The sequence below is a fragment of the Endocarpon pusillum genome, assembly GCF_000464535.1.
Source record: "Endocarpon pusillum Z07020 unplaced genomic scaffold scaffold1570, whole genome shotgun sequence".
Classification (NCBI taxonomy): domain Eukaryota; kingdom Fungi; phylum Ascomycota; class Eurotiomycetes; order Verrucariales; family Verrucariaceae; genus Endocarpon; species Endocarpon pusillum.
In genome coordinates this window covers 50,968-76,891 of record NW_006916034.1, presented here as the reverse complement: position 1 = coordinate 76,891, position 25,924 = coordinate 50,968, and the positions used below count along the sequence as shown (strand labels likewise).

General features: G+C 47.5%; 9 protein-coding genes across 9 annotated transcripts; 4 read left to right on the top strand and 5 right to left on the bottom strand.

Annotated features, from left to right (window-relative positions):
- Window positions 1-241: 241 nt before the first annotated feature.
- On the top strand, window positions 242-1,153 carry EPUS_05363 (uncharacterized protein; the record flags this gene model as incomplete). Its single annotated transcript, XM_007802219.1, has 1 exon — window positions 242-1,153. The coding sequence occupies one exon, from the start codon at window positions 242-244 to the stop codon at window positions 1,151-1,153; it is 912 nt and encodes a 303-aa protein (XP_007800410.1).
- Window positions 1,154-7,077: 5,924 nt separating this feature from the next.
- EPUS_05362 (uncharacterized protein) lies at window positions 7,078-9,236 on the bottom strand (the record flags this gene model as incomplete). Its single annotated transcript, XM_007802218.1, has 3 exons — window positions 7,078-8,121; window positions 8,173-8,217; window positions 8,271-9,236. The coding sequence occupies 3 exons, from the start codon at window positions 9,234-9,236 to the stop codon at window positions 7,078-7,080; spliced, it is 2,055 nt and encodes a 684-aa protein (XP_007800409.1).
- A 952-nt stretch (window positions 9,237-10,188) lies between these two features.
- Window positions 10,189-10,857, top strand: EPUS_05361 (uncharacterized protein; the record flags this gene model as incomplete). Its single annotated transcript, XM_007802217.1, has 1 exon — window positions 10,189-10,857. One exon carries the CDS (start codon window positions 10,189-10,191, stop codon window positions 10,855-10,857), a length of 669 nt encoding a protein of 222 aa, XP_007800408.1.
- A 436-nt stretch (window positions 10,858-11,293) lies between these two features.
- On the bottom strand, window positions 11,294-12,346 carry EPUS_05360 (uncharacterized protein; the record flags this gene model as incomplete). Its single annotated transcript, XM_007802216.1, has 1 exon — window positions 11,294-12,346. The coding sequence occupies one exon, from the start codon at window positions 12,344-12,346 to the stop codon at window positions 11,294-11,296; it is 1,053 nt and encodes a 350-aa protein (XP_007800407.1).
- A 954-nt stretch (window positions 12,347-13,300) lies between these two features.
- On the top strand, window positions 13,301-14,304 carry EPUS_05359 (uncharacterized protein; the record flags this gene model as incomplete). Its single annotated transcript, XM_007802215.1, has 3 exons — window positions 13,301-13,364; window positions 13,419-14,033; window positions 14,090-14,304. The coding sequence occupies 3 exons, from the start codon at window positions 13,301-13,303 to the stop codon at window positions 14,302-14,304; spliced, it is 894 nt and encodes a 297-aa protein (XP_007800406.1).
- Window positions 14,305-15,472: 1,168 nt separating this feature from the next.
- On the bottom strand, window positions 15,473-17,464 carry EPUS_05358 (uncharacterized protein; the record flags this gene model as incomplete). The annotated part of the gene is made up of 1 exon (XM_007802214.1): window positions 15,473-17,464. One exon carries the CDS (start codon window positions 17,462-17,464, stop codon window positions 15,473-15,475), a length of 1,992 nt encoding a protein of 663 aa, XP_007800405.1.
- Window positions 17,465-18,165: 701 nt separating this feature from the next.
- On the bottom strand, window positions 18,166-19,406 carry EPUS_05357 (uncharacterized protein; the record flags this gene model as incomplete). The annotated part of the gene is made up of 4 exons (XM_007802213.1): window positions 18,166-18,366; window positions 18,420-18,740; window positions 18,805-18,864; window positions 18,918-19,406. 4 exons carry the CDS (start codon window positions 19,404-19,406, stop codon window positions 18,166-18,168), a joined length of 1,071 nt encoding a protein of 356 aa, XP_007800404.1.
- Window positions 19,407-21,480: 2,074 nt separating this feature from the next.
- Window positions 21,481-22,743, bottom strand: EPUS_05356 (uncharacterized protein; the record flags this gene model as incomplete). Its single annotated transcript, XM_007802212.1, has 1 exon — window positions 21,481-22,743. The coding sequence occupies one exon, from the start codon at window positions 22,741-22,743 to the stop codon at window positions 21,481-21,483; it is 1,263 nt and encodes a 420-aa protein (XP_007800403.1).
- A 1,287-nt stretch (window positions 22,744-24,030) lies between these two features.
- On the top strand, window positions 24,031-25,152 carry EPUS_05355 (uncharacterized protein; the record flags this gene model as incomplete). Its single annotated transcript, XM_007802211.1, has 1 exon — window positions 24,031-25,152. The coding sequence occupies one exon, from the start codon at window positions 24,031-24,033 to the stop codon at window positions 25,150-25,152; it is 1,122 nt and encodes a 373-aa protein (XP_007800402.1).
- Window positions 25,153-25,924: the final 772 nt, after the last annotated feature.

The window sequence follows — 25,924 nt, the reverse complement described above, 5'->3', positions numbered from 1 at the left end:
TATCTGCTGCATAACATCACGCAACTTCCCGAATACGAAAAAAAGGCTCGTATTACTGCGTACCATTTGGGAAGCATAGTTCCAGCTCCTGAGAAGATTGCCAGGAGGATCCCTACCGGCAATGCTGTCTCCACTTAAATGTTGACATCTGCTAGATTCGAGCTCAAGAAATTCGTGTACCAATTCGGCTTACAAATTGCATCGAGAGAGACGGGAGACTCTATTATTCTCTAACTGGACAATGTCGTACTTGGAGAAAGACGTTTCCGGTCCAGTACCGGTGGACGATGGGCAACGCGCCGAGAACGCGCCAATCGCCCTTCCCAGTGACAGCGGCCTCCACGTACACCATGGCTCCGACCACGATGCCCGTCAGGCGCGCGGGGCGTCGGCACTAATATCGCCGTTATACACCGTTCAGCCGGAGACTTCTTTTCCCGTGGTCACAGACGCTCCCAGCGGACCTTTGCCGAAGCGTGCCCAGCGAATATGTGGACTGAGGAGGAGGACCTTCTGGATTCTGGTCATTCTCTCGTCGGTTGTCATAGTAGGGGCTGCAGTAGGAGGAGGCGTCGGTGGAACCATGGCAAGGAGGTATGCAGACCAGATCCGGACACCGTCACTCATCACTACTCCAGGTATAATAATAACCAACACCAGCTCGTCGACTACGTCGTCCATCCCCACGTCTTCAGTCCAATCGTCGAATACTAGCATCCCTCCCACCCCATTAGCCAGCAGCAGCACCAACCCGAGAATGGAATTCAGCATGCAAATTTGGGAGGAACCGGCTTTTGGTGGCCGGAGCCAAATCTTCTACGCGCCCGGCTCCTACCAGACCGCCTTTCTAGCCAGGAGCTACATGTGGCGCCCAGGACAGTTCGACTTGGACACAATGCAAGTATGCTCAATGGCATACTGCTTCGGTAGCAACCAACTCGGTTGGCGGGGTTCAACTGAAACGGAGCAGCCGGGCTTCCCTCAGAACGCCTCGTGGGGTGCAGATAATATTGTTATTGCTTGTGCTGATAGCTTTCTTGCGCCGCCGTGTCCGGGCCCTTTGGCTCTGTCGTCCTTCTATACGGTGCCAGTCATCGAGACGGCTACTGGGGATTCAGCTGTACCTTCTTCAACAACAACATCAATCTTGTAGTGAAGTGATGCGAATGCTATCGAAAAGGGTAGTTAAGGCTCTCACACCTGCAGATGTCAAAATATGTACCACAAAGGAATTAAATCGTGAAATAGTAGAGCGTGGTCCACTAGTAGACACCACAAAGGTTTATGTCAACCTGCTGTGCAGAGTGCGTAGAGAAGCAAGTTGATTGATAGCTACAAGTGTAGAGAGCGTAAATCTAAGTACAACTGGCTGTACCGTACAGCGAAATTAGAAGCGAAATTAGAAGCGAAATTGCGTTGGAAATTAACCAATTAGAAGCAGTAGAAAGGCAGGGATTACGCATATGAAACGCGGCCAATTGGCCCTCTTAGAAGGTCAACGTTTACTACGTAATAAATCCCTTCAGAGGACCAATCAAGTCATGCAGAACAGCCTTGAGCTTCAATCTAGAAGATACTACTAGTAATAACCTCTTTACATTCGCCAAGAAAACCGCGTCTCAGCTGCCATCGTTTAGCAAGGGCATAAAGAACCCTGTAACTCTCGAACCGCTGACGACGTTCACCATAATGTGGCTCCCGGCAACGTTGATTACACTGAGCTATGCCTGGAATATTAAGTGATTACGTTCTAACGAGGGAGATCGTGACGTAAACAATATTAGCTCAAATGTTTTGCTCGTTTCATGTCAAATTCGAGTATATATGTGGGTTGTGCGATCTTGGGAAAAAGACATCTTATCATCGAGAAGGGCTATCGTATGAATGGATGGGCTGTAAATTTATAGAACGTGTTAAACGGAAGGCCGTGGAACAGGGTATGGGGGTGCTATAGAAGCAGGAGAGTCACGAAATAGCTGCGTATGAACTACTGTATGACTGTGTGGTAAGGCGATGGATGAACTATCTAAGTGCTATGGAGGCGTAGCGCAGGATATGAGCGCGGAGCGCCAAGCCTACACTAGCCCTCAGCCCTAAGTCTGGATGCGGTTAGCACTCATGCAGCACTTGGCTGTACGCGTACGGCGGAATGCTTGGCCAACGCCGTGCCCTGCCCTAATACCCTTTGGGCCATAGCGCAGGTTGTGCCGTAACAGAACGAGTTTAACAGACGTGATCCGTCTGTATGTCATTCATTTGAAGTCCTCTAAAATCTCTTGATCATCCTCCTTAGCCCCCTCCCCCACGCCCTCCCTCACGCCCTCCCTCACGCCCTCCCTCACGCCCTCCCACTTAATCCCTTCATCCTCGCTTCCCACCTCCTTACTCTCCTGCGAGTCTGGAACCACAAGTACAACCTTGGGTCTCTCTTGTAATTGCTCAGCTTTCTCTGACGTCACATGTTCTGCATCTTATTTATCCTAGCTTTCAGTGCTATTAGAATGAGCGTAAAAGAGGAGGGTTGAAAGAAGTCAGCCTAAAAGTAGTTAGTTTAAGTCAGTGCTCTTGGCTCTAATATAGATTGAGGTCTAGAAGTATATTCTTGACTGGATAGTGCTAGCGTGCATCCTCAAGAAATTGAAAATAACTGGCGTGATTACGCAGCTAAGTACCCCCCTATATATGCGCTACATATAAATGTACTCTCTGCGCACTTACTTAGATAGAACAACTTTCTATACACACTCAGTTCGGTCAGCCTGTTCATCACAAGTGATTCATCAAGATCTCCCTCTCCATCTACCAATGTTTGCGGGACAATCATGCCACTGCATCTTCTCCAAATTGTGGCTACAAGACTGAAAGAACGCTGCTGGATAATCAGTTCGGTCTAAAGCGTCAGTCAAGAGGAGAAAACGACCATGGCTAACACCACAAGCATCAGCTTTCCGGCTCTCTCGGACAGAATGACTCACCAGTACAATGCCATCACGTCAGCCTCCTTCGTGAATGGTGAAATCAAATCCTTGTCAACTCAATCATCATCCTCACTATTTGTCCCTTTCGTCAAGCTCAGCTTTGTTCAACTTGTCCTATGGCTGTTCTCACTTGTTCTGTTCGACATGGTCCCAGAGATATCACCGAGCTTCAACAGGTTAGTAGCATCATCCGAGCTGCAGTATGGTGGGTGATCGGGGTGGACACTAGAAGGGAGAACGGGCTGAAGAATTTCTTTGCGTCAGGCATGAACTGAAATGTCACTTGAGTGCAGATAAAGGGAAGGGAGGACGGATGCTGAATCGCACATTGAGGCATCAAAGGTCTCAAGCAGCATCAGGGATGGAACCGTAAAGCTCCTGTTAGGCAAGAACATGCCACGGCAGAAATGCTCAAGGGCTTTGGTGAGCGATAGAGCCAGCATCAAACAAACATAAAATGCTGAAAGACACTTTATTCAGCGCAACAAAACTCAGGTATTTGCCATCAACGTACTCTAGTTGTATTATTTTCACGCATTGTGCTTTCCATGTAGACTGTGTCCAACGTTCTGAAATAGGTCCATCGCTTGCTCGGCAATGCAAGGTTATCTTCAAATATAGTGCAGGCCGGCAATCTCAAAGGTCCTGATCAGCTGTGCCACCGCTGACGAGACACCATAACGCAACACGAGTGGCCAAGTGTCATTGACACCAATGAAGAGAAGCGACGAGAAGATCATCGTGCCTATAAAGAGATGCACCACAACTAAGACCGGTAGCAGCGCGCTAAGAACGCATGCCAGAAGTGTCTCGTCCCCGGCTGAATATTTATATTTTTCGTACACAGCGCAGGGACGTATTTCGGCGGTGATGAGATGGATGAGTGATGTACAGGTTCGGGTGCTTGTCGCTAGAGATTCTTTCTGGTATTTGACATTAGTAACTTGAAGAAAGTGACTGGAGTGGTTTCGTACCCTTTTCACAACCAAGAGAAGCCTGATCGCAGCGCAGAGGTGAATCGCAAGGGGCAAAAGGACCCACACCAGGGGTAGATATGACTGATGTTTCTTCCACGTCACAACCGATTTCATACCTAATTGAAGGGAGGTCTCAACGACGTTGATAGCGCCAGCGAGAGCCAATAAATACTGGAGGAGCCTGATCAGGATATGAGGCCAGCGAGATGAGGAGATGTGGTGGAGCGTTCTGAACGGTCGCTTTAAGGCCTCGAATGGATGCTGGTCGTCAAAAGCGCGGAAAGGATAGAAGGCTGGAGCCCCGATAGCAAGCAACAAGGAAAGAAACGGGCGCTCAAGCACGAGCGTCGAGGACTCTGCCAGAGTAGGACCAAAGGATGAGAGTAGGCTGGGCATCAGTCCTAGAACTACTCCCGCACTCGCCATATTGGCTTTAATCGTCTCGGTAGTATTCGCTAGAATGCAATCGGCGTGATGTGCGACCGCAAGATTTGGTGTCGGCGAGTCGAATCTGTGTTCCCTGTATATTTGAAGCGTGCTGTTACAGATGGTTACCGACGACTTCTCGAAATGATGTGCGTATGTCCCAAACCAAGCCTCGAACTTGCCTCTTGGGAGGGTATATGAGGCAGAAGATTCATAAAAAAGTGACGATATAGCAAATGTAAGACCAAAGAAAAGCTTCATCATCAACCTCCTTGCCCTCACGAATGATGGTTTCTACGTTCTGGAATTGGGAAGATGACATTTTCTCAGACCGACGAGCATCAACTGGCAAAGCGATTGGCTGCCCAACGACCTGTGTTGGCCGTCCAGGATCCTGATGATTGGTTATGTTCAGGAGCAAAACTTCAATGAAGTTATTTGCACAAAAGGAAAATGTTGCTTCTGTGATGGGAGTGAGATGCCCAATTGCTGACCATAACTCCGAAGTTGTCATAATCGATACATACCAGATGATAGTCTGAAAGAGAAGCCCATTCTGCTGTATACAACATCTAACTTTGATGTTACTGCAGCCACCTTTGTGGGAGTAGGAAGAAGCTGCGCGTCCTGGCATGAAAATGAGGTTATCGGTGGAGATCACCCGATGGAGATGTCAATGCAGGGGGCAGGGTTGCTGACTTGCTAATCCGAGATGTGCAGGCAGGGTTGCTGGCTTGCTAATTAGAGTGACCCAAATGTGCAACGGGCCCAGAAGTGCAATATTTTAGTTCCAATAAAATGATCGGTTGTTCAATTGCCTACCTCAGTCACAAAGTATGGTAAGATTGGATGATTCTTTGTGTAAAATGTTCTGAGATTTCATCTCTTCGTATCCTTTAGATTATAGAATACCTAATATCTCAACAAGGGACAAAAGAGTGAGACGCAAACCTAACAATATTTACGTAGTAAGTAGTAGTTAAGATTTCCAGGGCCTGTGCGGGGATGGTGTTGCACCTCTGGGCCCGTTGCACTTCAAATTATCTTCGGTCCATCTTGCCTCAATTACTCAGACAGACTCAGCGAGCACGCCACACACGTCATGCTCGAATGGGGCTAGTTGCTGACTACGCAGCCATTGTCTCACACGTCTCAAGCTGAACCGAGTTTATACCTCTGCATTCGTGAAACGAGTTCCCAATGATTGGTTAAGGCTCTAGCTGCTTTCGCCACGCCAATCTCCATCAAAGAACTTACTACGTACTACTACTGACTACTACAGTATCAGGCATAAAGGTTGTCAGTACAGAGCTAGCAGCAACTATTTCTGACACAACACCGCAATTATCTTCATTGGCTTTCAGTCAGCTTATCCGTTCAAACAGCTATTCAAATTGATTTTTTAGTTATGACTAAGACATTCAAGAATTAGCAATGTTGATCCTGGCTGTTCGGCCAGTGTTTTGGCCCAAAAGTACTAATGCCTGGTACCGCAGTATGACAGCGGAATTGCACGTGCTGACGAGGATGGGAACAAAGGGCTGCAGCTCTATGCACCCATTTCCTTGGCAGGCTTGGGGCAGGCTTCACCTATTTTTGTCGAGCGCCCAATTGATTTCTACCATCAGAGTCCAATCCAACTCGCTGTAACGCCAATCAATCCTTCCTGTTTTAATAACCTCCTTTATTTGTTATGTATCGGTCTGAGAGACATGGCTCGAGGCTGTGTGGCTTTTGCCCCTTACTTTCATGCAAATCTCACTGACCGTGAGGCCTGCTGAACACAAGACGCTTACAATCCTCCTTTTCCCGTAATAGATGATCTGCCGCATAATCTATTCCCACAAAGCCGCAAGAACTGATCTTGTTTCACCGGAAGGTCAAATTCCTCGGCAAAAAGCTTTGAAGGCTGAAATCTGGAAGCATAGGGGAAGACGTGGCACTCTAGTAGAGCGCATGGACAGTGTGAAATCGTAGGCGAAAGGAAATAATCAAAGTGCCAAAAGCTGATATTTGGACTGCTCCGGAGAATGAAGTTTTGTGATAGGCTTGGTGGCCCTGTAGAGTTATATTATGACATTGAAGGCTGATGGGATCCCCCAAGAATCGACGCGAGTTTAGCAGCAAACCTGCGGAAGTGCTTGGCGGGATCGCCCTCACTGTTTTCTCAGGCTTGATCAATGTTGACGTATGTATTAGTTTGAGTGAACGCTGTCCAGATTCTTGCCATGTAATACTTGAAGTTTAGTGACCATCGCTGCGGTACTTGGTCGCTCTACTATAGTTCTTGATTAACGACCAGAATTGACTGTCTGATGTGGCAGCAAGACATTGCGCTATGTATCAAAAACGAGTCCTACGCAACAGAGCTAGAGGAAGCAATGCGGCAATATACTGACTGAAACGGAGACTAGATGAAGTACTGCATGATGTACAGTCTTCTATCAATTGACTGATGGGATAGAAGTATGATTTTGCCTGTCTAAAGTAGTAGGCTTAAGACTACTACCCGAGCATGCTTCAAGAAAGAAAAAAAAACTTGGATGCAAATGAACGGTGGACGTTTGCCATATCTGAATCACGACACCGACAAATGACCGCCAATGCGACCTGAAAGCCCTGATCATGAACCACTCCTTCAATATCGCTCTGAAGAGACATCTATTTTACTATCCAGAATTACGTGAGGGCCACATCTAGCCTGAAGCCGCAGCCATCTGTTTCAAAGCTTTCTTTTGTTTCTTGGTAAACTGCTGCGGTCCTTGTTGAGGCTGCGATTGAGCGGGAGGGGTTGCCTGCTGGAGAACTTTCTTCACTTTCTTACTCGATTGCGACTGCGGGATTGGACTTTGCTGAGATTGGGGTTGAGTTGGCTGCGATTGATGCTTTGGTTGCTGAGATTGAGGTTGAGGTTGAGCAGGCAGTGAATTGTGCTTCGGCTGCTGAGGTTGAGCAGGCAGTGAATTGTGCTTGCTGCTGAGGTTGAGCTGCTGAGGTTGAGAGTGAACAGGCTGTGTAGTATGCTTGGGCTGAGGTTGAATAGCTTGCGGGTTGTGCTTCGACTGCTGGGATTGAGCTTGACCAGGCTGAGGTAAATGCTTCAGTGGTTGAGGCGCTGATTGCTGGGACTGGACATGTCCCTTTGGTCGATCTCGTGACTTCGGATCGGCGACACGACCAAACCGAGAAGATGGTAGGGAGACAACTTCTACCTCGGAATCCGAATTTTGAGATGAGTTATTGGTGCTATCACCAGAATCTGACTTTGGGTGAAGCATAGGAGCTGGCATAGCATCAGAGGCCATTATGCTTTTGCCACCATCTGTTGTGACTCTCTTACGAATGCGGAGCTTAATGTACGAATCTGTTAACTTTTCGAGAGGACGTCTTGCGAACGGCCTTGTCAGATCTTGCACACCAATATCAAGTAGTGCTGTTGGAGAAAATAAAAGTGCTTCTCCAGTCTGCAGACCAACGATTGTCCGAAAGATATCTGACACCGAGCTTGAGTCATTGCTGCCAGTAGAACGAGCACCGGCCAAGTGCTTTTTGAGCGTTTCGAACCAAGCCGGAGAGAGAAAACGATGGACCACGGTGACATTGCACAAGTCGATCAGTGCTGGTGAAAGAGTGGGTTCTTGCGTAGCAATAAGAACACGAGTTGCTAAATGGCGTTGCTGACGAATAATGGAGACAAGATCTTCGGTGAAATTCAAAGCCTCTCCTGATTGAGTAAGGAACTAGGGCATTTTAGTAAAAATCAACACGTAATCATTGAAAGAGACACTGACCTTGTGAGCTTCATCTAGCGCAACAATTCTGCCTCCTTGCCTCGACTGAAAAGGCTCAAAGAAATGCTGAACAGAGCGCACGCATCGTTCTCATTCACAAAGGGGTCACTGAGATCCACAATAGTAAGGGATCCCGGCTCAAAGTTCCAGATGTTGGACGATGGATTCGAGCTAAGTGCATGGTCTCTGTTTGCCTTTGGGTCAAGGAATGATTCGAGCAACTGCAAGCGGAGCTTCAGAGGGCCGTTCTGGTCTCGTGTGAACGCAGCGTCGTCGAGGCGGGCTTTGAATTCGCGGTAATCAACTCCTGGTCTTCCTTGTCTCTCTATAGCCATGTCACGAAGTATCTGAAAGAGAACCTCGAGGTACAGAGGCGCAGACTTCGATCCATCCGAGACGGCCATCAGAGTCAACATGTTGGAGATATTGAGTTGTTGCTCTTGTAGGTATAATGGTGCTACTTTAGGACGTCTTCCGTGCGGTGGGAGCCCAGGAAGGTTCGAGTAGAGTCTCGACATATTGTGGTAATTGCTAGGGGAAACGAGCACCCGGACTGGTACCCCAGATGAACAGAGATATGCTGCTTCGCAGAGCTGCGTGGTAGCGGCACTTGTGAATTTGTCGTAGTGAAAGACGAGACCCGCCAGCGGGTTAGGCAGTACGCCCACAGGAGAGGGCGACAGAAGGCAGTTCTCAAGGAGACAAGATAGTGTATGGCTTTTGCCGCCTCCTTGCGAGCCGCAGATAAATGCAGACCAAGGTGCATTCATGTTAGCATAAACCATGTTCTCTTCGGTGTTGATAGTCGCAGTTCTATGCCCTTCACGGTTGTATGTGCCTTGGCGCAGACCAAGCAGGCCATATTGAGGAAAAATATCCGCTGGCTCACCAAGTCGCTCTGGTCCAACTTCGCGGTTCTTAATAGCTGCACGTACTTTTGTGGTGAATAGGGGTGCGGTTCTTATTTCTTGAGATTCAGCGTCGTTTTTGGGCTGGCCGAAATTAGGGATGGTGTCTATGAAGGCGAGGTGGCGCTTGTGTTCATCAGCATCGAAATTAGCCATGATCTGCGTGGAGAAGCGAAAAGGAACCAGTGCGTCTGGTCTTCTGGTAGGAGAGATGGGGATATGACGAGAGCTGTCACATTCTTCCTGAATATTCCTCATCTTTCAAGGATGATGCAGAACGCCAGAGAAGGATCAAGATGGTGGAAGTAGCAACAGCAAGCTCAAAGAAATGGAGGACATGCACTCCCAGGGCTTGTACATTATTTATAGTGTTTTTAATGTTTTAGTGTGATAAAGAAAGGCGCACAAAAGTGTTCTGCACCAGCATTGATACCGGAGCCTTGCATTATACACACGAGCAGTGTTCTCCTCAACAGTGAATGTTTCAGCCATATGGCAGCCTCTGAATAGTAAGTCATGCTAACAATCAATTCTAATGCTCTTCGAGATTCCAATTATTGTTTTACTTACCACCGTTTCTCGTTCTGCAGGTTGTGCTGCGTGCGTAGATGGCATAACTGGTAGATATCTTCTGTTTCAGATGTCTACAGCCGTTGTATCATGCATTAAATCATTTTGTTTTAGTGAGTGACGATAAAAGACAACTGCAAGGTGGTTGGAAGACAGGAGAATGAAGTTTGAATATCTTTTCTTGTCCCCAATTTCACACTCTTCTCTTGAAAATCTCTCTGAATTTTCTGATTGGCTCCTTAAGCTAGCGCCGGCAGCCATGGACTACTAGTAGTCTGACCCACCGAGAAAATATCTTTTCAGCTCAAGGGTGCTTGCTCTTAGCAAATCTTCGGAAATAATAACCGCAGGCTCGAAAAATGGTTGCCCTCGGATGCCTTGGGCTCGCGAATAGTACTTACAGCAATTAAAGACGAAGCAAATTCATTTCCTTGGGTGTCATCGTCCACAGCCATTGCAGTGATTCGAGGATAGGTGGTCTGTACGGACCACAATCCTTTGCTTTCCTAAAGGCCCTTGGCATGACACCTCCAGTCCAATGACCAGCACAACCCTCCCTATCCTCCCCACCTACCCACCGACCATTCAAACGGACCGGCTCCTCCTTCGTCCTTTTTCCCCAACCGACGTCACTCAATACCATGTTCTTCGCCAGCAGCCCGAGGTCATGATATGGACATCTGCCATCCATTGTGATGAAACGATCAGCCAGACACAGGAGTGGATGGCGCGGCACCAGACCAGCCCAGATCTCAGGACTTTCTCTTTTAGCATTGAGGAGTTGTCGAATCCCGGGCAGGTGATTGGTTCTGCTGGATGTAGTGTTGTCCCTGGGAAACAACCAGAAGTGGGGTACATGTTTCGTAAGGAGATGTGGGGAAGAGGGTATGCTACAGAGGCGGTGAAGGCTGTATTGAATGCTTACTGGAACCTGGAGAGGGGGGAGGTCGAAGTGGAATCCCATCTAGAGAAGGAAGGCATCGTTGTGGAGAAAGAGCATTGTGACCAGTGCAAAGATTCTGTAGACTATACCTCCTATGCTGCCGGCTTCCAGGTCGAGAAGTTATCGGCGGTGACGGTGAGTGCGAATGTAGGAAGCCGGAGGGTGCTGGAGAAGCTTGGGTTTGTCATGGTCAAGGAGTTCAAGGATTGGGACACTGGAGGAAGAGAATGCATAGAGTACATTCTGCAGAGGCCAAGACATTGAGATTTTTTGCATCGCGGCGCTCCCACAGCTTCTGACACCATTTTAGTTCGGCTAAATCATCAGTTACCACGTACTTCGTACATTGAGGTCTGCTCGAATGAAGAACTTTTTCATTGTCAGTTTGTCTTTTAGAACGGCTCTCGAGCTCTTGATCGATCGACGTTCTTCAATAATGGCCATCTCAAAATGAACATCCCGAATACCGATGTCGTCTTCTTGTCCAAGTTCCAAACAAACACGCTCATCATATACCGAGACCAGTCTTATGAAATGCCGTTCCAACAGCTGTACACAATCACCATTGTGGCTGAATCCCTATCCAAAAACAGTACCAATAAACCAGACGCTCTTTGCAACCCTGGGTATCCATGTCCTCGATTCCAAGGCTGATGGACAACTCTCGGACTATTTAGCCGCCATGCGTTTCTCGTGCTCCCTACAATTTCGCCTCGCCTCTCCTCCTTTCATCGGGACCGCTGTGCGGCCTCAGAATATCTTGCTGATTCATGGTTGCCACTAATCTCCCTTCCTCATTCCAGAGTCTGGCCTCATTATAAGTTCTTCCATAGTCCCCAACTACCGTCCGTATTTCTCGGAGATGCCATTTCCCGGCATCCATGACGTCAGTGTGGAAACGCAGAGCAAAGTCGAGGGAGGAGCAGGCGGCTACGTCAGGTAAGAAGTTGTGCGAGAGGCTGAGAGGGATAAAAGCTATCGCGCCATCCATTGCAAAAGCCAAGGCTGCAAAATGCAAGCATGTTGAAGAGATGGGAAGGGCATCAGGGTCTGGAGGAGAGAATGTGGAGGAAGTGTTTTGTCTGATACGAAAGTAGTCGAGATGCCGCTTTGAAGTGAGAGGCAAATGGTCCTGGCTTGTTTTGCGAGTTTTATCAATGCCCATTACATTTTCGCTGAGCGGTGCATCCCGGGGCACTCTGTACTCGAAGAGAGTTTCGAATAGCCTGAAGTTGGTGGTGTAGGCTTTCTCCACATTAGGGTCTAAACCACCGTCTATGACACGATCTCGTAGTGCTTCGCTGTATGATGGTAGAGCCTCAGGATTCACTGTTTGCGGCGGGGAGACAGAGTATTGAAGGAATGAATGGATACTTGGGTCATCTGTGGGCGATACTATAAAGTCTAGCTGTGCCGAGATACAAGCTCGCTCCTTTCCGTCGTCCTGTTTCTGGAAGGCGATGACCTGCCTTGTCGCAAATGTTCTCGTGTCACGGAGCGCAGTGACTCTTAGGAACACCGCTCGATCTATCACCGTCGGTCCCAGGAAATGACCAAGTACGGAGTACAAAGCCATGCGCCCTCTTAATGGGCTCTCCACCGTCTGGAAGGCCGCAGAAACGGTCATTGAGAGCGCGCATCCTCCAAAGGCTATTCTCGCTCTGTTGTCCATACGTTCCGGCAACGCTAGGGATTCGAGGGTGTTCTTGTTGGTCCTTTTAAGGCGGATCATATCGTGAATCGTGGCCGCCATCGTCAATGTGGAGACCGAAATGTTCAGCCGCAACTTGTAGTCGAGGATGTTCGTGGGTTGATTCTGGGGCGAGTAGCAGAACAGGAAGAGATGTTCCTAATCTTTATTGTCTTCATCCTGCCATTTCACTTCCGTATCTGGGCAAACACTACTAATGTAGTAAGCCGATCAGTCAGCGAGGTTGTTGGACCTCGGCACAATGTGGTGCGGAATCCAGTACGTAGTAAGTTAGCCGCCGAAGTTCTTAGGCCGATATCTCCATGCGCACCAAAATCTTCAAGCCACTAATTTCAGCGTGCAGCCGTTCTCCAAATTACTACGTATTTGTCGAAACCAATACAGAGATGGGTTGCACGACTAGAAATAAGTAATCTTTTGTTACATAATACCCATTCAAGCTCTTTGAGTCAACCCATCTCCTGCATAGGGCCAGCAACGTCTGAATAGTAGTAATATGTTCGGAAGCCCTAAACGCCACTCAATTTCTGTTGCATATGGGTATCGATTGCACATGTACTACTCCGTAATCCGGCTACGTTAGTTAGGTAGTAGGCCAGCCTTGGCATGGGCGGCATTGCTATCCGCTGTTAGCCTGTGCTTATGTTGCGGATCCCTACCGTCATGATGACACAATAGGCGATCTCAATTGACACGGATGAAGAATGCATCGAAAGTAACTAGAAGAGTAGCTGCAAGATGCTGACGATCTCGGAAACATTGACCCTGCAGTCCCCGCTTCTAGCATCATGCTACACCGGAGCGCGCGTTCGAAGCCGTCGTTTCTGCGTTGTTGGTCGTAAATGTCTGACATCACCCTTGAGATTCCAATCAACTTCCCGCTCCAGTTCTAAAATCCTCCTTTGCATGAAGAATCAATCTGACCATAACAAAATAACAACCAGTACTACTCGTCTACAGCAGTTCCACAGACATTTCGCTACTTCCCAGAAAGCCATGGCTCCTCAATACAGTGGAGATGACTTCAAGGTCTCAAACCTCTATGATGTCAAAGACAAAGGTAAGATCTAGCAGATTATTCACATCCTTTGCTACTAACTCAATGTGCCTTCAGTTGCCCTAGTCACTGGAGGTGGCTCCGGTATTGGCCTGATGATAGTGCAAGCTCTGGCGATCAATGGAGCCAAAGTCTACATCACCGGAAGAACTGAAGAGAAGCTTGAGAAAGTGGCCGAGCTGTACGGCAAAGATATCGACGGCCAGATCATCCCCATCAGTGCGGACGTTGGTAAGAAATCAGAAGTTGCCCGGCTCGTCAATGAAATCGAGTCAAAGGAGAAATGTCTTTGCATTTTGGTCAACAACGCGGGTATTTCGAAAGCAAGTCACACTGTTTCTGAATCCAAGGATGCGGATGAGATGAAGAAGAACATGTTTGATGACGAAAGCAATACCTACGAGGAGTGGACTGAGACTTACCAAACCAATGTGGCCGCCACGTACTTCCTTACCACTGCTTGTCTGCCGCTCTTGCAACGCTCTACCGAAACGCACAAGGGCTATTCTGCTTGTGTCATCAACATTACTTCCATCTCAGGCCTTGTCCGCGTCAGCCAACACCATCCAGCCTACAATGCTTCGAAGGCAGCCCAAATCCATTTGTCCAATATGCTGGGCGCTGAAATTGTTGATGCTGGGTTGAAGATCCGTGTCAACAACATAGCACCAGGTATGTCAAGTTATGGTACCTTTTTCTAAAGCACTATTCTGACGACTTGGTGATAGGTGTGTACCCAAGTGAGATGACAACACAAGAGAGTGGTGAGGATCAGAAGAGCCACATTCCGAAGGAGCAGTTCGAGGGCAAAGTCCCGGCGAATAGACCAGGCTCGGAGCGCGACATGGCGAGTGCGGTGATATTTGTGGCCACCAACCAATACCTCAACGGCGTTACGCTCCATGTGGATGGCGGTTATGTGCTCAAGGCTGGCAGGGTCTAAAAAGATCAAAAATGCCTGCGCAGATATCGTGTGGCAATTATGGGTCAGAAGGACATATCCGGACCACAATACAGAAAGGGCATCAATACTGTTAGCTCGGAGCTAGTAAGCTTGACCGAAAACGGGCGTCTTACAGGTTATGTAAGATTCTCTACAGTTTTTTGACTGTTGCGAAAAACTTCAAAAATATTTTACTTATTACGCGTGAATGTCTATCGATTCTTCATACTGGTCTGGTCGCTTTTAGGAGAGTAATATTCAATCTTTAATTATGTAAGAGAAATCACACTGAGGGCACCAAAATGGCAAATCAAAGCCTTTTCCGAGTGGACGGTGCGATATCTAACCAACTTAGTAGCTGCCACCGCCTCAGACTGACAACATTTAAGCCCACCTTGGGGAACCGCAAACGAGTGAGGAACCAAGAAGCTGATGATGGACAACTCGCCAGCTAACGTTCGTTAATACTTCTCAGCTTGAGCAAACTTCAATGACCTTGTGGTTCCATCTTCTTCCATCATTGCGTATCCCAGTATGGGCCCTGGATGCACAAGATTCGATAGGAGATTGTGTTCTTGACATGGACCATCTCCAGATTCCCATCCGAGACATCAGTAAAAAAGAGGTATTGGTCATTCAAGAGTTGCTTCACTCTGCCATACAGCATTTCTCGCTGGAAACGTCAATGGCTAGACAATGTTTGAGCAGTAGGGTTACGTCCTAAGGCTGGTATGGGGTCTGAAAGGGTCAGGAATACCTGCGAGGAGATGTGGCAATCAAGGCGTTTCGCTAGCTACATAGGGTTCGTCAATAATGATCAGCTCGATTAAGTACCAACGTCCTAGTATCCAAGTTGGTTTGGTCCCCGATCAAACTTGTAGATTTGAACATGTGAATGGCACAATGTTACGCTAGATCATGTCCCTGGCGACACAGCGAAAGGAAACTCTGCTCCACACTCTTCTGTGGCCGTAGGCTCACCCATTCCATGCTCACTGCCTCAATGAGCTCGCCTCAAGACCTTTCCAGACTGTCAACGAGACCACATCACTGAATTGACACTCTTGAGCTGATATCACTCCGTACCATAGCTCATCAGCAACTTCACATCTCGACCCCATATTCTTTCAAGCCATTTCCCATTTCCTGAAACCCCTTTCTTGCTCTCTTATCTTCCATCCACTCCCCCAACCCGACGTAAGCCAACTCTGCTCTCAGCATTGACCTTAGTGATATGATCCTCCAGCATCTTTACCACATCCTGATATCCTTCAGAAGCTGCCTGCTCTAAAGCAGTACCATAGTAGCCACCCTGGACAGTGATATCAGGCCCGCGGTCAAGTAATATCCGTACGATCTCTGAGTATCCGTGATAAGCCGCGCCTTGTAAAGCACTGCCACAAAGACCTCCTTCAGCATTAATATCAGCTCCATAATCAAGCAGCATCTGTACAATATTCGTACGTCCTGATGAAGTTGCCGCTTGTAGTGCATTTTCATCAAGACCTCCTGCACCTAAAGCATTGACATTAGCCCCACGGTCAAGCAGCATCTGTACCACATCCATATGTCCTTCTGAAGCTGCCGCAGTAAGAGCATTGCCATTATGACCTCCTCCACTTGAAGCACTAACATCAGCCCCACGGTCAAGCAGCGTCTGCACCATATCCATATGTCCTTCTGAAGCTGCCGCAGTAAGAGCATTGCCATTATGACCTCCTCCACTTGAAGCACTAACATCAGCCCCACAGTCAAGCAGCATCTTTACTATATCCCTATGTCCCCTTGCAGCTGCTGCTTGTAGAGCATCACCATGATTTCGACCTGAAGCATTGATGTCTGCCCCACACTTAAGCAGTATATGTATCACATCCATATGTCCTTGTGCAGCTGCTGCTTGTAGTGCACTACCATAAAGTTTATTTAGAGCATTGGTATCAGCACCACGGTCGAGCAATATCTGTACCATCTTTGGATGTCCTGTCCAAGATGCGGCAATCAAGACATTACTAAAGCTACCTCCATTCAAGTTCACTGGTACACCCTCGTTGAGCAGATCAACTAGACAGCTCAAAATACCATGTTCAGCAACAACGTGCATTAAAGCTGTCTCGCGTCCTTGAATTTCATCGAATGAGATGTGGTTCATTATGTCGTTAATGTGCATAAAAGTCAAGAAAACCTGCCCTTGATTCCCACCAAAAGAATGATTGAGATGAACCGGGAATATACCTCCCTTCTCCGCTTTCGATGCATGCTTGAACATGAATTGGACTGCATATTCACAGAGAGGATAAGTTTCCCGTAAATTGTTCAGCTCATTTTTAATAATCACTCTCTGGGAAATAAGCCTCTCACAATCAAAATGCGAATTCTCCCGAAACCACTGAAATTCTTTCATTGTGAGATATCTCATGCAAGCTCGCGCCAAGAAATCATGACTCCTGGGTATAGGAGAGGTGCCAAGGGTATTGTCAATCATTCGGAGACCGTTGTATTGCAGCAGAAAATCTCGAGCTGACTCATGGATAAGTTGCACTCTTGGCTGGGCTATGACCTTGAAAGTGAATTTATCCCATGTACCAATTGACACGTTCTGAAATTCAACTAGGCCCTTCGACAAGTGCTTGATTCGTTTTCTTAGTTGTTCATAACTGCCGCAGTCATCCACTGAGCCTTGCCGTAAGGGAAATGAGTCGTGAGAGGCTTCATTGCTGAAATTGAGTGCACATTCCAATTCTGCAGGAGCCAGAGATCTCTCTGCGAAGAGTACCCATAGCATCAGCGTTCGTGTTGCGCAGGGGTCGTCCATATTCTCAAAGCATCGGGCGAAGAGATCGTGTAAGTCAATGGGGAGTGATTTGAGAACGGCTTGCAGGGTCTTTTTGTCCTGGCCCTTATCCTTTTCGTCAACCAATCTGTTTACCACAAGAACAACCCATAAGAAAACCCCGGAAGCTTTTCGGATGATCTCTTTCTTGAACTCGTCTTCTTCTCGAAATAGAGGGTTAAGCTCCGATTCCACGAACCTAATGATATCCTGACCATTTGAGATATCTGTCCTGACCTCACTGCACTTGTCGACGTTGATGTGTGGGTAATCCCGACTGGACATACAGACACTAAGCCGACCGTGAGAGCTGGACGCTCTGGTGGTCATTCTTGCCAAGAAATTGACTAAACTCCTGACTTCAGCTTGGTCACACTCGTCGAGTGCATCAAGGAAGATGAATAAAGAAGGAATCCGAAAGCTGGTGATAAGCAATTGAAAAAATTCTTGCAGTTCTCCTAAAGACCATTTCCAATCTGAATGGTAAGTATCCCGTTTCATTCTGAAGTAGGGAAGGAACTCTCTTAGCAATTCCCGATGTTGTCGAAACAACTGATGTAGCAGAGACCGGAACAAACCTAGTGTACACTGTTCCAAGGAGCTGCCGCGCGCATTGAAGAAGAAGCTGATGACAGTTGAGGCAGGGTGATCTCTTAGAATCTGTTTTAACGTGCGCTTCATTAGAACAGATTTACCGGAGCCCGGTTTTCCTCTGAAATAGAACACCCCCTGATGTTTAGTCACATTCTGATGTTGAAGCCATTCTTGGTATTGTGGATATGAATCTAGCCAGGCGCAGGTGTCATCAAGAGCTTGGGAAATGCCCTGAAATCGGTGGTCAAGCTCAGGGAAGGCTAGACTGCGGAGACAATCTAATGAGGACTCTATCAGATATTTCTGGCAAATCAGTGATATTCGTAATAGACCTCACCACTCTCTTCAGCTGTGAATGGCGAATCGACTTTGACTGTTCCTGCAATGAGAAGTCTGCAATGTTGTTATACTAATCCGAGAGATTGGTATCAATCATCTTAATCAGGGAAGGAGACCACACCATCAAGACTCGGTGCAATGCGTTGCGATGAAGAAATCCCATCCTTAACAGCAGCAAGTAGCTTCTTATAGTTGCTGTTTCGTTCTCCATACCTGCAAATCGCTCTGTGGTCGCAACCTGGCATTGGCACAACCCGTTCTGTTGATGCTCCCGTAACCCCACTGATATCATCCACAATCTGCTCATTTGTCAGCTAGAATAGTTTCCGTTATGTCACTGAGGCCTGTGTACCCTTTCATTAAGACCTCGCATATTCTGTTGTTCAATAAAGGAAGCAATTTTCATTGTTCCAGTATGAACTCGAAAATCCTCAGCAATATGAAGCAAATCTTTCGCGTTCGTTCTGAGGCTATGAACAAGTTCTTTTCGTAAGGGTCCAGACAAGCGAGACATTTGACTTCCGGTAATAATGACATTGGCAATTTTGAAGTGGATGTCGGCGTATTCTGCTGACGGCGATCCCCTGTGAGGTGTACCTAAGAAAAGGATTGCAGAGACTGAGCTTTTGAAACCTGGATAATTTGTAGACTCATTGTTTGCTATTATGAGTGCCTTAAACGCCGTCATTATTGTCTACGCAAAATGCACCTTTTCATCCGAGGCAGATACAGCTCACCTGTTTTACAATAATCCCACCCATGCTGTGACACACAAAGATTAATGGACGTGCTTTTTCCTTTTATGTCTTTAGCAGTTGTTCCATATGTAAGGTCAAATGTAGCTGCATACGTCTGCAAGTGTTCTCTCAGATCGAATATCTTCTAGAAGTGCGCGGGCATAGTCTCTCACTCTGCCAGTCTCACGTGAGAAGAGCAAAGTCGAATTGTAACCATATGTAAAGACTCGTGCCTCTGGTATGTCTGTTGGCAAGAAATCGCGTAGCCATATCTTTCCATTGTCATGTGTCCAGGTCTTATATGCATCACCGCCCAAACCGTGAACGGCCACAATATCGACATTGTATTTAGGGGTCTGTTGTCCGACTTCATCGCTCAACAAGAATAGGCCACATTTGTCCTGTCCAAGCTCATCCTGCAGAGTCAGATCAGGGACTTTCAGATGTGTGTCCTGCACTGCTCCATCATCTTCTTGCTTTGGGAGGGATTGTGAGGATGTAGTAATGTCGAGACCCGTTCGGTTGGGGAGACTCTTTGCCTTGTCAACGTTCTCGTCCAGTCTCTTCCTAAACCACCCACGAGGAGAAATTGACTTCGGCATCTGCGGCTACCTGTCGGATGAGCGGGTTATGTCATGGATGGTGTTGTATGATTTCCCGCGGGTCTGGTCGTGTAATTGGCTGTTGCGGTAATAAGCTTAACAATGCGGCCAGAAGAATCAGCGTTGTAATTGGTGTAAAGTCGAGCATTTCTGCCTTCTTAAGTTTAGTGAGCAAATAAGCAGTGTTTTAGGGCGCCAAGGCTGCAGAGCTCTTGCCAAGCCATACCCCATCAAAAATCAGAATACAAACAGATGCGCACGCAGAATACGCAGAAAGAGGGCATGGAATTAGCATGTAGAATGCGCAGAAAGAGGGCATAGAACTAGCACGTAGAGTGCATAGAAAGAGGGCATGGAGTTGGCACGTAGAATGCGCAGAATTCGCACGCAAAATGCGCAGAAAAAGCGCGCAGAATTCGCACACAGAATTCACACACAGAATACGCAGAAAAGGCGCACAGAATTCGCACACAGAATTTGCAGAAAAAATGCACAGAATGACCTCTATCCTTCTATCCTTCTTTTAATTTTAAAAAAAGTTACATCTAGTATAGTATATTACAGTTAAACTTAGCGTCTGAACTTTATCATTAATTATTATTAATGTTTATCTTGATAAAGTCGAACTATTTTTTATCGACTTTCGATATATATAGACTCTTTATTCTTTAGTTTTTATTATTGATTTCGTTTTAATGATAAGCTCTAGAATCTATAACATCTTTTCGTCCTAGCTATCATGTGATATTTCAGTTTTATATTTCAGGGATATCAATTGAGATAGTGATCCAACTTCACAAAAGAGTTACGCCCAAGTAACTTTGGTTACTTGAATGCAGTTGGTGCAATGGCTCGAAACTAGAACAAGTCAATAGTCCATAGATTGCTAAAACGTAAGCTGAGGAGTCTATCTACAGTGCGGCCAGCGCTCTACTCTATATACTCCTCCATCGAACACAAGGGGTGCTACTAGTTAACCTGCGCGGAGGATCCGACGGAGTATCTGCAGGGCCAGAAGCGGTAGCTTCCCTCTGGAGGAGATTGTACTTCCCTAAAGGGGTCGTATCAATCTCCTGTTCTATAGTACTCGTACGGGGAGCCACGTGCCGTACGGATGCCTCTATCGGCGGCATAGTAGCTTGACGGCAAGAGTTCCGCGTGCCGTTGTGGATACGCCATCGGCGCTGCCATCCGAGTGCGTGGCTGGTCCCGTGTATTTCCTGCGCCATGGCAGAGGAGATACTCCATCCATCACAGTTGGAATAGTATATTAATCCTTATCCAGATGCCCTAGAGAGAGTCGGACCACGACTCCATCTAGGCCCCAGGAGGCCTCTATGTCAACTCCATGACATCAATCAAGTGAGAGTGTTAAATTTAAGGATTAATTGACACTTCACTTATCATAATAGTTAGATATTAACCTCTTACTAGCTATATTAAATAGCCAGATGTCCCCTATAATACTAAGGGACAAGATAATCAATCCAGTCAATGCAAAATTGAATTGCGGAGATGACCAGAGATGCTGTTGGCACTATTCTTGGTGCTTATGGCTTACGTTTCGCAGGCGTTTTAGTGCGTATTATTGGTAATTATAGCACCAACTCTCGTAAGTACTGCTTACTGCTGCCTGCTGCGCCATACGCCTTTGTACGTATATATACGCTCTCTACGCACTGCATTTAGATAGAACAACTTGCTATTTCTACTTCTTCTGTGTAGCAAGTCGACAGATGCCTTGGTGGAAGAGGACATATTCGGACAAGAATTGTCTTGGAGATCGGCGTGAGGGTCAGCTTATTGATCATCGGCATCACGGAGCGAAAGTGTTTGCCATTCATGGCCCAAGATCCATCTCAGTGGGCAAGTCATTCGCTTTTACAGTATTTGTTGATCAATGCCAAAACGGAACAATCCCCCAGGAGAGAGAGGAGAGGAGGATGGCAGGGGATGGTGGTGGCCCCGACAGTAGACGTCCGAGGTGGTGGGCCAATCATCAGATGATGCAACAGTCTTGTATATTAAGACTAAACTACCCTTCACTCCTGAACATGCCTCTCCACAAGGAATCTCATTCCTTGAGCTCCGAGCGAGCACTCCCCGCAACGACTTCTTGATGACGCTCGGCTCTACGAGCATCCACATCACTCTGAGGTGGTCGCTCCCATGGTACTACGTACTTTCCCTCTCGAAGGGCAGAATATCGGGTTTGATAGGAAGGTTTTTGCCACCACCTCGAATCTTGATCCTGAAACGGTCCTCGGTCCTCGGGTTCGGGGATAGGGAGTGGCGGCCAATCAAGGGGCTCAGTAGCATCAGAATGATTCTGAATCGTGCGCTTTGTTCTGCGATCCTCAACCCACCGCTCTAGAAATCTCCGGCAAGCCGCCACGTCTGTCCCAGGTTCAATTGGCCTCTTGATAGGCCAATGTGCCAGACTTTCCACTAACGAGACATCCTCGTGCCTCGTGAGAAAATCTCGGTATTGCTCATCAAATGTAAGCAGCTCGTAGAGAGTGAAGATGACCCCATGGACATCATGCATGCTGCCCTTCTTGAACGCTACGTAGTCAAGATCGACGGGATTGATTTTGGATGATATGTTGAAATCGAACACTTTGAGATCTCCTGCCGCATTCACCAGGAGATTTCGAGCTTGAAGATCGGCATGCATGATGCCACAACGAAGGTTCAAATAATCCACAAAAGAAGTCAGTTGCTCCAGCCAGCGGAAGCGAAAGGGGATCGTCTTATTGACGTCCAGATTGCCCCCGGGTTCAAAACGCGTTGTAAAGCCAACTACTCGAGACTCAACTTCATCAAGAATGATCCGGTCCACAGGAATGACGGATGGATGTGCCGCCAGAGCCTTCAAGATGTGGAGTTCCTTCCATACCCTTTGCACGTTGCTCGGTCTTATTGCATACTTGAATACTCCCAGCACCATATTCTCACCTGACTCGTAGCTTACGAGATCGACCTCGCGGCCTAGGCGGTCGACTTCCACCAGCTGAGTACGAGTCAGGGTATCGTTGGGTGATAGCTCGACTGGGCAACGGGGATATATGATTGCTGGCGTTGGATCGTCTCTCGGATCCAAGCCTGTCGCAATGAGCTTTCCGTTTTCAGAAACGACAAATGTAACCACTGCAGGGTCCAATAGGTCTAGGATTTTGAGTGCCGCATCCCTCGCGAGATCCTGATCCTCGAGTGCGGGCGGGCCGCTCACCTTGTACCATCGCCGTGTGTCCAGATCAATGATATCATTTGTGGCCTCGTAGTCGGGTAAAACGAACTGGCCTTCAGCAAAGATGCGGTTTTTGGGAGTGAGCATGTTGCTGACGTTGAAGTGGTGATACGAAATGGGCGGGTTCGCTGAGCTCTCGTGGGGGAACCGGGCAGGTAAGGATGGCGAACTGGGAAATTAAAGGGGAGGCTAAGTGATGAGCAAGATATATATTGCTCGTTCTCTTCTCTCTCCCTTCCACACCCTCTCTCCCTGCCCCTCTCTTGTGCATATGTGGAGAACAACGGAATTGCACAGAGGGCAAAGGAATGTGTTGCAATACGGGACCGTCTAGTTTCGGTTGCTGCAAGTTCCCAGCAGTGGGAGTCATAGATTTTAGGCCAAACAATGCTAATAAGACGGGGAGACGACGACTACTAGCGGTGGGTTTGCTCCAATCAATGGGCCAGTGGACACCAAAAACGTCAGCCATGTTTCCCTTGGACCCGGAAATGGCATGGACCAGGATATGGTCAAAGAAAAGCAAGCGGAATGTATCAGCCCGTGTCCGCGAACAGCCACTGGTATGCAATAGCATGTTCGGAACAGGAAGTCTTCTGTGGATTTCAAAGAAAGGTAAACAATTTTAGTTCTGCTTAGTCAAACACTAGCCTATTTCGAGCATGGCGTGTGTGGCGTAGCTCACTAAGCCCGTCTGGGTTCTGAGGCAAGCAGAAGGCGCAGTCGAGGTCGGTCAGTTTTACTAGTACGTAGTACTGTTGATTTATAGCCTTACTACGTAGTCCTCGAGCACTAGCCATTAGTCATGCTTGGCAGAGGTCAACCCTTGGACTCCTAGACCACCCATTGCTGTGGACACGTGACGAGGGGCTTAGGTGCGGCTTTAGCCCACTGTCGATCACGTGAGGTCTGAGCTTCTGAGGCAATCCAATCCGTAACGAAAAGTTTTAGATACTCAAGAGCTTCTTCAATCTTAGTACATTACTTTACCCAGTACTTTACCCAGTATTCAATGGCTCGACAATGTCTGAGCACTATGTTCAGCTCTACAGTCAACTCCGCAGATCTTTCCAAACAGAAAGAGCTGGTTTCGATCTCTTAAAGGTTCCCAGCCTATGAAAGGCCAAACAACGAGTGCTTTCTATTAGAGTGCCAACCGATAAATCCCTGAAAGTATTTTCTACTCCTTCACATGTAGCCGGAGAGTAGACTTCGCTCTATTGTCGTTTCCCAGCTTCGAACTTAGAAGGTTGGTCCAAATTGCTCAAGTGCCAGCAAGGAGATCCGCAGCTGCCGGCTCTCTGCAACAGTCCTCAGCCACTATTGAGAGCTTGATTCGAGCGGCTGACGTCGCCCATTCGGAGATTATTTAACATGTTACCAAGAAATTCTTTGCTTGCTCGAGATGCCGACCCGGCCACACAATACTTCAGCTCGAACCCAGCTCCTAAATCCCTTCAGAGCCACACCACCTTGGCCAGAGAGTTCATCAATTATCACCATGGCGTTTCTCCTGATCGAAGGTTAGTGCTTGTCACATCGGGTGGTACAACGGTTCCCCTTGAGAATCAAACTGTCCGTTTCATCGACAATTTCTCTGCAGGAACCAGAGGAGCCACCTCGGCAGAATACTTCTTACAAGAGGGTTATGCCGTCATATTCTTCCACCGGCAATTTAGTCTTCTACCATACAGTAGACATTACAGTCATAGTACCAACTGTTTCTTGGATTTCATGGATGAAGATGGCCTGGAGGGCAAACCAGGCAGTGTTGTTGTCCGGAAGGAATACCAGGAGAAGATGAACTACGTTTTGCAGCAATATCATTCTGCCAAAAAGAACCGAATGCTACTTTTATTGCCGTTCACGACTGTGACTGAGTATCTCTTTGAGTTACGAAGCTTGGCCACTCTTATGCAGCCTCTGGGAAACCGAGCAATGTTCTACCTTGCAGCAGCAGTGTCCGATTTCTTTATCCCAAGAGACAAAATGGAAGAACACAAGATTCAGTCGTCGGAGCAGTCAAATGGTAATATCACTGATCAGCCGACTGCTGGTAAGCAATTGGTCATCAATCTCGACCCAGTACCCAAATTCCTTTCTACCCTCGTATCAGCATGGGCACCCTCTGGCAGCATGATTGTCAGCTTCAAGCTTGAGACAGATCCCGACCTACTCCTGTCCAAAGCTCAACAGTCTCTGCATCGCTACCATCATGATCTGGTCATCGGAAACCTGCTAGCAACGAGGAAGTGGGAGGTGGTGTTCATCTCCAAGGAAGGAGAAAAATGGATCCGTGTGCCAAAAGCGAGGCGATCGAAGAGTTTCTCCGGTCTCGAAAATCTGGTTGGAAAGATCGAGGGGAAGGCAGAAGACACACCAGTCGACCTAGATGGTGGTCAAGTCAAAGAAAGATTGGAAATTGAGAGCTTGATAGTTCCAGAATTAGTGGCTCTACACACGGAAAGAATCGAGAAGACCGTCGAACCAAGATGAGCAAAGAATCAACTGTCAGCACACTTCTATTCAGTCCAACGCTATCCATCCTCGTAACCTTCAATGCTCATCCTTGCCACTGAAAGAGATTTAAGAAGCTCCAACGATGATGCCCGCATCCTCTTAATCCAGCCATCCTCCAAGCTCGCCTCGATCAGCAGAACTCTTAAGCCTTTTCAAAGGCAGACCCGAACTCAACATTCAGCTTGCCCTTTTGGAAGACTGCCGCATGTTTTGCATTGCCATTCACAGACGTTTTCGTCAGGGTAGGTCAGTGGAATTCAACACCAGCATCTAATCTGCTAAGTTTTCTTGTCCAATTTGCATTATGACTTAGCTAGGGATGTAGATTGTGCGCTAAGGTACTGCTGTTGATGTCTTGGGTTGCAGCAGGACTTGCGGGTTCTGTTGACTGACTTTCCCAAGGTGTAGGAAAGCTCTGTGGCCAGTCAAGGTACCCACTTGTCGAAGCGGTATCAACTATATGTAGATATTCTGTGCCCTGCAGATTTTAATCCCTTGGGTAGACTTGCAGATGGGTTACGTTGTAGGAGGTAACATAGCCCGATGGGCCCCTGCAACTGTGCAGGATTCCAAGGTTTAAAAGACGTTCTATCCAGTCATCTACTCTGGCGCCAGATGCTTGAATTCCTAGATGATTGAAGATTAATCTTCGTTCCTTGTCTGCTTCGAGCAACGGGTGCCTTGAACACAAATCTTGCAAACTTGGACCTGACCAGTGTGACTCGATCAGTCGACCTGAGTCAGACGA